This window comes from Chelon labrosus, assembly GCF_963514085.1.
Source record: "Chelon labrosus genome assembly, chromosome: 13".
NCBI lineage: Eukaryota > Metazoa > Chordata > Actinopteri > Mugiliformes > Mugilidae > Chelon > Chelon labrosus.
The window spans coordinates 17,820,772-17,832,030 of record NC_140346.1 but is presented as its reverse complement, the minus strand read 5'-3'; the positions used below and the strand labels follow the sequence as shown (position 1 = coordinate 17,832,030).

The window sequence follows — 11,259 nt, the reverse complement described above, 5'->3', positions numbered from 1 at the left end:
TAAAATGCATGATGATAAATAAAGTTAAAAATAGCCTTATCTTCTTTATTTGTAGCCACACACGCCTACCTGTACCTGCACATTGCTCTGCAGAGTCTCCATTCAGTCTCCTCTTGTTGGTGTTTTTATTAATATGGTTTCCGTATCCGGACTGAACAAATCAGACCTAGTGAGTCTGGAAATTGAGGGCTTAAACAAAGGGAAAATTATGAATTTACAAACTGAAGTGGCTTAACGTGGATGTACTCTGAGAGGACGGGGTCAAACACACAGGAATGTTGAGGTCAACGAATCTGTTGAGTTGTTTTGACCTCTGCATTGAAGAACGACCCCGTGCACAAACTGCCTGTCTCTTTCTTTCATCTACAGTTCCCTTTTTTTTTTTTCTTGATGTCTGGGCTCGAAGGGATGTCTGTTCATTAGCGCTGGTGTGAGGTAATCCAGTGGTTTTGTCACAGGGTGTGTGTCGGAGAGAAAACATTTTTGTTTAACTTCCATCTCAAGTTTCACCTTAAGAATTTGAAGCTGCTTCCTTAGCTACAGTCTCACATACACAAAACTGTGGATTGTTGCTCTCCGTGGGAAGTTGTGGTTCCCTTTCTCAGTCCAGGCAGAGAAACATGCGTGCGCGCAAACACGTTTCATACATTCAGGCCCCGGAAAAAGGAAATCTTTAATTGAAAAGAAGAGACACGTGACAGTTGTGCTGTTTGCTCTGTTTATTAGAGGTATATTGTCAAACATTTTACAAGCTGTTGCTTAAATGTTTCCACTTAGAGAGAAAAATGCAACACTGAAAAACAATTACTAAGCTCAGCAGAGAACACTTTTAAAGCCCCTGTTTAAAAGGCACTAAAGTCCCAGTTTTAATATCTGCCTTCCTCTTATTTTTCTCGACACATGCAGACACGACTAGCAAAGACACCTGTTGTTACACACTTCAGTAGCTACAATACACAGAGCTTTCAATTGACTTGTTAGTTGAGCTTTTTTTTTTTTTTTAAAGGCGACGCCACTGATGTCTGCTATTGTACACCAAAATGTGTGCAATGATAAGGTGAGAAGTAACACAGGCTGTTAATTCAATACACTGAACATTTGTATGGACGTAGAGCTACCATAACTTACTTCGTGTGGACGGCAGGCTTTCACTTTCGCTGTATGCTCTGTTGAGTGCAGGTATCTTAAATATTTTCAAGATTAAATACACCATATTGCTGCTATTTAAATACATAATGTGTCTTTAAGTTAGAATCGCCATTCAGCGGAATTATGTATAATCACAAGACGACCATCACTTGGATTTTCTTCACGTCTGCAAAAGAAATTTACAAAAAAAAAGTCTCTCTTTTTTTAAATAATAGTGATAGTAGTACATTCAAATAATAGCATAATAGTTCCTCAGCATTATTGTCGTGGTTTTAAATAGCTTGTGATGTAGGGGTGCCAGTAAGGGACAGTCTGTCATTATATTAGCTTCCTTAAAAACAGATCAACCTCAGTTCAAATACTGCAGAAAACAAAACAACAACAACAACAACAACAAAAAAAACACTCACACGAACTTTAGATGCCATGCTGGTGCCATTGTCGTATTGCTAACGCTGTTGATCATCGGTAACTCCGTCAGAAAGATACAGAATTGTGTAAACTCTGCTCCAAAACTTTAAATATATGTCCGCGACTGAAGGTTTACCATTTCAGCTGCCTTCCACAAAAGCTAAGCGCATGGGCCTGCGAGACAACTTTGTCAGAGCTACGTAGATGAGTGGCGAACACGGATGCACACCTTCCCGACGTTCCAGCGGTGGGTCCTCGTGAGAGAACAAGCAGCCTGTCAGTTGATGATGTACACAGCTGCGTCTTTGCAAAACAGGAAAAAAAAATGAAAGTAATTCCTTGCGGTTTGGCTGTGTTGACAATTTCTGCTTGCTTTTCTTCCTCTGCGTTATAATCAGTCTAATCATTTATCTTGCTGAGTGGCAGAGGCTGTCTGTTTCTTTCGCTCTCTTCCTTCACTTTCTATGTCTGACCTCTTTTCTTGCTCTTGATAATGATGATTTAGCTGCTATATCCATTCCCTTATCTCCCTTCTCTCCACTCATCCTTCTTATGCTGCTACATTTGTCTCTATCAGTCTGCTTGCAGTTAGCTGGCTGCCACAGCCTCGTTTTTCCCACCATCTGCCTTTTCATGCTTCTGCTTTTTCCCCTATTCCCACGATGCTCCCTCTGTCCATGTGAGTGTCTCTGGGTTTGAGTTCTGCGGCCCACACTATCGGCAGCCGCAGCCTTCCACCACCATGTCCTGATAGTTCTTCAGGACCACTCGGTCTTCGTGGTCCAGGTAGAGCAGGGCGATGGGGCTGAGGGAGGTGGGGACGCAGCAGGCCCGGGGCACGGCTCCATTCACAGAGTTTACCAGAGTTTGCACCATGGCGTGGCTAGAGGAGTTCATGTGGTCGGCCAAAGGGAAGCGACACTCTCCCAGGCAGAAGAAGGCGTCGTAGCCGCTGGGTGCAATGATCCACTTGTGCCAGCCCACGTCGTTGAAGTCTACATATAGGGGATGACGGCGGCATCTGTTACGAGAGAGGCGTTTCAGTTTTGCAGCGCGGCCACCATTTCTTTTCACCCTTCCAGGTTCACTCCAGCTGACTCCTCCTTTACCGTTGCCCAAGCTGGGCATGGTATACCCCATTTTTTTGCTTTTCCTGGCTCTCACTTTTGTCCCTTTTCTACCTTTCATCCTCTGGCCATTACCAGGCGTTCTCCTTCCATGCTTGACTAAAGGCTCCCCGCGGCCATCATGACTATAAGTCACCAAGAGGGGTCTCTCCTGAGCCCAGCTGTGATCATCCTGCCCCACAGACCTGCATACCCTCAAGTGTCCCTGTTTTTGTTTCTCTTCCTCCTTCCCACCTGCAGCAGATGAGAAGCTCTGGTCAGGATGTGAGGTGTTGCTGTTTTCAGGTTTGACCTCCAGGAGGAAGCCCAGGCTGCCAGTCTGAGCCTGGGCCTTGTGGAAGAGCTCCGCGCTTAGGCTGAAAGCCTCCCAGAAACCACTGGGTTTATGACTGTGGACGCCATTGGTGAGTAACCTTGTCTCCAGCAGGGTGGGCTCAGGGTCCTCGTGGTGCTCAGAGAGGTATAGGTTTAGTCTGTGAGGCCCGGGGCCCAGAGAGGCTCTGTCACTGCGGAGGAGCCGGAGCTCAGCAGAGAGCACCCTCTCATCCTGAGGGATGGAGGAGATATTGAAGGAGATGTGCACTCTGGTATTATCCTCTGCAATGTCACGGTCTCCAAGGGGGTCTGAGAGGAAGAGACATGGGAATATAAGAGTTTAGTGTGGTTTAGTGAGTTTAGGCTTTAACCTTTGTTTGACTGAAGATGCATAGCTCAGATTTTAACTTTTTACTTGGAAATGTTTTTGAACCCCAAGTAAAATGAACCAATACAAGAATTTATGAGGTAAAATGTGCAGCTTTTCCTCTTATTCATGCACCCCTTGATTTTTTAAATTCTTTTAAATTTGATTTGATTCTCACCTCCGAAGTGCAACATTAACTAACATCCACCTTTACTTTATAAGCTGCTTTGCATTTGGCATTAGGCAGCTGTTGTGAATTCCCTGAAGCCCACTCGAGGCCTTGGAGACAGTTTTCTCCTGATTAGATTAAATGACTCAGGTCACTTTCTCAACTTGAAGCAAACAGGCATCGTCAGTCTTAGTTCATTATCGTGTTGCTGATAATGACGCCACAAACTGTGTTGACTTTGCGGGTTCTTGTTTCACTGGAATTAATGGCAACTTGATTTGAAGGGGTCCTAACAGCAAACGTTAGCCTGAGTGCCCCAGGTTAATCTAGCCACAATCAGATGGGCCACGACAAGACGTTTAAGTCTTCTCACACCTGTTTTTATAGAAGTTTGTTGAAATTTACCTCAAACTATTATAATTCAGACATGTTAACTGCAGTTTTACATCCACATACATAAGTTGCCAATATGGCTTCTTGATTTGTCTGTAGGCTTACCGTTGTGGTGGAAGCTGCGTACAGTGTTGGCCTGCTGTATGTGCTGGCTGGGGAAACTAAATGAAGGGTCCTCCACTAGATGGTACTGCTGCCGGTGGAAGCGGTATAGATCGAGAAGGTACCGCGGCACCGGCACTCCAGACCGTGGGTCGGGCTGAGACTGCAGGCCCAGCCGGTTCAAGAGGAGAGTCTGGATGGTCTGAGCCAGACTGGGATCCAGGAGGGATGACAGGGGTGACAAGGGGGAAGGTGTGGGGGACACCCTGCCATGATCGATCTCGCTGGTGTCTCCACCCTGGCGACCAGACGAGACTTGAGGTAGCAGCAAGACCATGAGGAGCAGGAGGTTAGCAGGGAACATGGTGGACCTGAAGGGATGCCGGGAGATGGGGGGAGAGGGCGAGGGGGGGAGAAAAGAGGAAAGGAAATGGTAAACCTAAAACATCAAGGCAGGTTATGTGAAGCCAGGCTGTGCAGCACTTTTCTCTCTTTGTATTTTATACTAAAAGAATGTAAATCATTTGACGTAATATAAAGTATTGGTTGAGAAATCTGCAAAAGAAATAGCCGCTACGAGATGCTCCTGGACTCTGTATATCATGCTCATGTCTTCTCCTTCCTGGACACACTAGTTTCTCATTAGTCTTCAGCAGTCATATGGCATATGTTCAAGAAATTTACCATCCACACATCCATACAAAGTTGTTTGCTTGTTGCCCCTGGCTGCACAAACTGCGCTACTTTGTTTTTTCTTTGTTAATTTATGGGAAGGTCCTTACCCCTAAGGCCCATATATCTGATAGGACACCGAAGCTGGAGCAATTAAACAGTCTCAGTCTGTAATTTAATCACGCCGTGCATCAAATACATCTATCTGTGTGCTATAGTGACATGTTATGGAGTTGCTGAGGTCCGATACAATGACAGATATCCCGATTTGACTTAATCTCTCTTCCTTTTCAAAGCACCGGAGGATACACATATCAAAACAGTCTGTAGCTCTGCACGGCTTTTCTCTCTGCGTGAGTGTGATGGCGAAGACAGAGTCTGAGTGAACTCACCCTTTAAGTTTAGGTAAAGGCGCCCAAAAATAGATCCTAATGGAAAGCCCAGGTCTAACTGACACTAATATAAACAAACAGTTATAGTTTACAATTTTCGGTTTTATGTCCACGAGTGAGTTTAGCGTGATATCAGAGGAAAACCTGGCGTTTTAAATTTGTGTTTACGTTCGGATTAACAATCTACAAAACCATTGCATTGCAGCGATTATTGCTTATTGACTTTGGACTGCGCTCTAAGTGGATAATTGCCCTCCAACAAGAAATATAAACATACCTTCTCTAGAGGATTGAGGATGAAACGTGGCAAGTGTCTTTGGCTGTAAAAGCCGAGATAAAACCTATGAACTGAAGTTACATTTCCCACGAATCATGAAAATATATGATCCCGGCCAGTAATCATTTTTTGTCAGATACCTTTGCACGGTCTTTGCCAGTGTGTGCAAAGGTGTCTGCCATATAGCTGCTGCACATGCTGTAGAACTTGGGTCTGCAATGCGTGGTGAGTTTTACAGTTACAGTATGTTGAAAACTGACACGGTCTGGTTTTAGTGGTTTGTGTGCAGAAACAGGAATATAAATGCCATAATGCGGTCAATCTGTCCTCGCCTAATAGTCTGTTATTTTATTAAACAAAGATATACTTCTGCGGTTTGAGTTTTGGTCCTCTTGAACATTTGTAGGTTACCTAAACATCCTCTGAATGGATTATTCAAGAGCGATGATTATTTGCAGCTTCCCATTTGCATGCGTTGTCCAAACTTGGCTGTATTATGTGATCCCTCAGTTCTCCCCCTAATCCAAAGTCTGCAGATGCCATGTCCGCTCAACTCCCTGCGGGAACATGACCAAAGACAGGGGTCGCGCAGCCACCGGCACGACCTGGCTAACACCCCACGTCTCTTTAGTGCAGGTGTTAATAACTGAGCGGGTAATTAGAAACCAGCAAGGTAACAGCCCTCGCGACCTGAAGAGGCTGAGGTGAGGCGTTAAAGGGTCAGAGCAAAGGCGTAAAACCTGTCGACCAGACAAGACAATCTGAACTGCAAATGAACTCAAGCTGCTACACAGCCGAGACGAATCATGATGTATTGTCATCCTAGGAAAGTGGGAAAGTGCGTCTGAATTTCTGTCTATCGAAGTAGTTTAAGGCTGGCGTTATCCTTTTCCTTGTCCGAGCGCTCACATATCTCCCCGGTTCTCGCCTCTATCTCTTTATCTCATCTCCCTGTGGGACAGAGGATCGATCAGGCCTTCTACAGTGAGATAACCGAGGTGTTTACGGCCGAGTGAGCATATAATGACACTGTAATTACAGCCAATCTTACCACACTGTCAGAAAAAGGTTTAAAAGGAGGTCACAGGTGTGAAGGTGTGCATATTTTTATGTGTGCCTGATAACGCGGATGTGTGTTGCTCGTACGGTTGGTGGTTCAAAGAGCAGTCCTGGGAAAATGAGCCACCTCCAAGCGTGGGATTGTTGCTAGCTATCCATTAAACTCCAGCGGCCCCACCCAGGGTTGTTGAACACCTGAGGCAACGCAGCAGAGGACAATTAGAGATTAGACACTCTGCGGGACAGCCTCTCCCATATATTGTGGAGGCTTGTAAAGCAGATTAAGGACAACAACACCCCATCTCCCCTGTACTTTCCTCACCTACAAAACCACCCAGGTGACTCTGAGGTACAAAGGTTCAGTTGTCGCACATAAGGGTGTGTCAGCCTGTTTGAGGCAGGGAAACGCAGACGAAAGGGACGCGGGACATCTTGCCCTACATCACTCTGACATATACAGCCCCTCTGTGGGTTTCTGTGATATGACTGTTTCTATCTAATTTAACCCGGACAAAGAGGATCCAGGCCCGATTTAGCATCTTTATGTGTCATGTGCGTAAGGGTGCCACCCATCCCAGTGTCGACTCATTCCACCGTCTTAAAAAAAATGACATGTTTACGACTGCATCCCCGCTTCCTCCTTTTATATCTGACTTTTTTATTTTTATTCTTTTCCTCTTTGACTTGGAAAAGGACTAATGAAATGCTCTAGGAGGTTAAAGTCGGGCAGCTGTATAATGACTGGGTCAGGGATAAGGTTAGATGAAGGTTTGGAGTTCAGCGGGCCGCGTACACCCCGGCCCCCGCCTCCCGCACTTACAGGCGCCTCAGCCTATTAGAGATATTAGATGTGACCTGAACTCCCGAGCAGACAGTAGCGTGACCCCGGCGTGTGGCAGACGAGTGTCGTTGCCGGTGCGCCCCGTGTCTTTCTGAACTCGCTGATTAAAACCTCTGACCTCTGACATCGGTCTCTCTCTATGCCTCTCTTTTTATCTGTTTATTTCAAACTCCCCTTCCCCTTCCTCCTTCCTCTTTGCATTCCTTGAACTCTGGCCTTTTGCCTTGTCCTCTTTGTTGTCTTACAGTATTCTCTGGGCCTGCTTTCTCTTCACATCTTCTTTCATTTCGACCTCCGCTCTTGTCGATATTCTCCTTTCTTCCCCTCCCCGGTTCCTTCCTTGTCAAAAATATCTGTTTTTGTGCTTTTCTGTATCACCCTCCCATTTCCCTATCACTCTCTCCCCCTTTCCTTCTCCCCTATTCCTGCTGCTCTTTTTTTTTTCCTCCGCCTCAAATGAATGGTGTTTTTGCGGAAGAGTGCGGCAGACTGTTGCCGGGCCAGGGGGCCAGAGTGTCACCGCAACCGGCTGATTTATCCACCGCCGCTGTCTTCATGTTACGCCTGGTCCCTCAGCTTTCCCTTCCTGTTGTTCTTCCTGTGTTTCTTTTCCCAAATTCCTCCTCTCACTCTCCCTGATTCTCTCCCCCTCTCCAGCTCTCATTTTTTTTTTCCTTTCTGTGCTGCCGTCTCGTTCTCTCAGAACACGATCCGTGCCACGGGGTTCATTTCTTCTTTTTTTTTATTTTTTTTCGCGCTCTGAGATTACGCAGACACTTGAAGTGAACGTCACGTCGGGCGGCCTCCTGAACCTGAATGTGACGTACGGTGCGCACACCTGAGAACACTTCTGAGGACACATCTGTATTCGCTGCTGCTCTTTTTTCCACTGCGCCCCTTACACTGTAACGTATAAAGTAAGCATGCAAGCTATAATTAACTGTGAGGTTATGACTGCACCATACTGCACATGCATAACTAGTCATTAATGCATGACTTTGAGCTGTGGAGTTAAAATATATATATATATATATATATTTAGGGGGTGCGGTGAAAAATGTCCAAAACAGTTGCAAGTGTAGCTGTGGTTCTGAGGCGTAGCAGATGAAATCATTAGAACAATATTCCAGGTAGGCTGCCGTGTGGTTTTATTAGACTCTATTAGAACAGCGCTCTAATTCATCCCAGCTGGACTGATTAGCTGCATAATGACCCAGACCCATACGCAGACAAAAACATGTGTCCACACTAAGAGCACTTTAAACAGATGCTAACAGCCCTGTGCGTAAATACCTGCCAATATGTATAAGTGTGAAGGAGTTGGGTTGTAAAACTGTGAGACAAGCTGGAAACAGATTTAAATACACACACACACACACATGGGCTCGGTGTGTGTGGACTGAGTTGAGCGCTTCCCTGCTTCCACAGCTTAACCACAACTTGCTGACTGATCAGGTGTCACGTCCACAAACATATATGACTGTGCGACCGTGAGCATCAACACTATGTACAACTGTCTTTTCCTCAGCGCGGGATGCTCCGAGGTCTCAGCGCCACAAGTGCATTGTGGTCAACAGGAGGCCCCGCCGAGGCAGGGCGCTATAGCAATAGCATCAGTGGAAACAGTGACATATCTAACCCGTGACTGCTGAAAGCCCTGAGACGGCTCTGCTTGCGCGTCTGACAGCTGAACCGATGTGAATTACAGAACAAAAACACGCCTCTGCTTTTCACATTAAAGCGTCTGAGCGTTAACACTGAGGGCCAATTCATACTGTGTATGTTGCAGCGGTGGCGAGTTACGTTATGCTCTTTGAACTCATAATGGACACATTATTCTCTGACAAGTTGCTTACCGGACAAGATTTTGATTGAGCAATACGGTGTGCCAGCGGTGTATGCATGTGCCTGAGTGTGTGTGTGTGTGTGCGTTTTTCCCCAGAGTGACTAATGGTTTCAGCAGTGCAGTTCCTGTGGCCTGTGGCTTGACAGGCAGATGTGTGCGTGTGTGTGTGTGTGAGAGAGAGAGAGGGAGAGAGAAAGAGGGATAGGGATGTAGTACTCACGTCCAGGTGTGGTGGGATGTATGCAGAGTCCATGGTTTATCCTTGAGCTCCAGTGTTACGATCCCTCGGCTCTCGCTCCCGCTCCTTTGGGCAGAGTGGACAAAGTTTACCTCTCTCTCTCTTTTTACCTCTCTCAGAGCCGCATGTCTCTCCTAAGCCTCCTATGTGAATGGACTGTAGGTAATGGTGCGTGCTCCATGTTTTTCTCCCCTCTCTGCTCCCTTGCTCAGCTTCTCATCCTGTTGTCAGTGTCAGATAAGCAAACTCTTAAAAACATCCACCGGCTTCCCCTCTGCCTGCCTGCCTGCCTGACCTCTGCTAGAAGGCAACTCCCTTTCTCTGTCGCCTGCACTTCCACTCCTGGTTGTTTTAAACAGGCTGGCACTGCGGCTGGAAGCTGCAGGAGGAAAAATGAGTTGTGTTTGTCTGTCTGTACTGTATCACCCGCAACAACTCCCTCTTGTTCCCAAACCTCCTTACTATGTCTCTCTCCTTTCCTCTCCACTCTGTTCCTCCCTTTTGTATCTCCTCCCCCTTTCCTCTCTCTCTCTCTTTCTTGCTCTCTCTCGCATACACACACCTCCACACACACACACACGCATACTTTTCCCCTTATACTAAATGTCCAGCTGGTAAACTCTGTTTAAGTCTAATTGACTTTCCTGGCCACTCAGACCCTCTCGAATAGTGATGTCACTAAGACCGGCCCCAGTACATTTAGAGGCTGTTATCTCTCTCTTCCTCGCTAACACGCTCACACAAACAAACACAAACACTTGTAGAAATTCTCATACAGCCACACTAAAGCAAAACCAAAAGCACACCTGTACACACACCAATGCAAGCAACCTGGCCGAGATAACCCCCTGAGGTCGGCACACACACACGAGCACCCTAATCATTTCCCCCGTGTCCTCCTTTAACAAACTCACCTGCTGCGTTTCATTGGCAACATTTTACTTTTCGGCCAACACTCTCGCAGACAATCGCTCCCTCATTATAAATACGAGACCCCATCACACTGAATAAGAGCAAACAGATTCGGTTACGAGACAAAGGTATGAATGGATGAGTCATAAGAGCTGCCATGAAGTCACCACAGTTGAGTTTCGTGATTGGATGAAAGTAAACGTTAAAAGAAAAAAAAAAAAAAGAAAAAGGAAAAAGCAGGCTGTACTTCTCCACTACGGGTTGAGGCAAGGTGCATCTGTCCTTCCAGCGCAGAGCAGAGCGGGTGGCGGGGTGAATTTGTATTCATGGGGTGAGCCCATGAGAAAACGTCTCTTTAGGATGCACCGTCTCACATATTAGATCTCATCTGGAGAATCACTTGCCCACGTCCCTCTGCTCCGCCTCTCTGTCCCCTCTGCTTGCTCTTCCAGTCCACTCTCGTACAAACACAGAAAAAAAACAAAAAAACTCATCTACCTCATTCATCCCGAGGCTGAGTAATTGTCCCAGTGCAACTTTACACACAAACACACACTCGATCTATTCTTGCCACACACACACATTAGCGTTTAGGCCTTTTTTTTTTTTCATTAACAATGTGGCGGTTTTTATCTGATTCAGGACACGTTTGTCAATTACAATAATCCTTGAAATGTGAGAGAGTAAATTTGAATAATTTGAGTGATGTATTAAGTTAATTCTCATGCATCCTCTTCTGCTGTCAGCAGCTGGAAGGAAAGCATCTGACCTACAGAACTGACCTTAAGCTGGCGTTAAAATCATGCAATCAAACGTCCTTCGTTAGTCCTTGATTAAAGCAACTAAACATAAACATAAACGTGCTAACTGTACTTAACCTTTGACCTCTCCAATGCCGTTTTTTAAAATGTTAAATTTAAAAATTTAAATCGTCTCTTTTGGCATTAGATGGGTTTCACTGTAGATACAAGTGAAGTTTTGTTTGGTCA

The 11,259-nt window shown here is 45.8% G+C and overlaps 1 protein-coding gene across 1 annotated transcript; it reads right to left on the bottom strand.

Moving 5' to 3' along the window:
• Window positions 1-635: 635 nt before the first annotated feature.
• Window positions 636-9,804, bottom strand: bmp16 (bone morphogenetic protein 16). Its single transcript, XM_084559151.1, has 3 exons — window positions 9,341-9,804; window positions 4,037-4,404; window positions 636-3,311 (listed from the first exon to the last, which is right to left on the bottom strand). The coding sequence occupies exons 2-3, from the start codon at window positions 4,395-4,397 to the stop codon at window positions 2,275-2,277; spliced, it is 1,398 nt and encodes a 465-aa protein (XP_084415277.1). The 5' UTR covers window positions 4,398-4,404; window positions 9,341-9,804; the 3' UTR covers window positions 636-2,274.
• Between the last annotated feature and the right edge of the window lie 1,455 nt (window positions 9,805-11,259).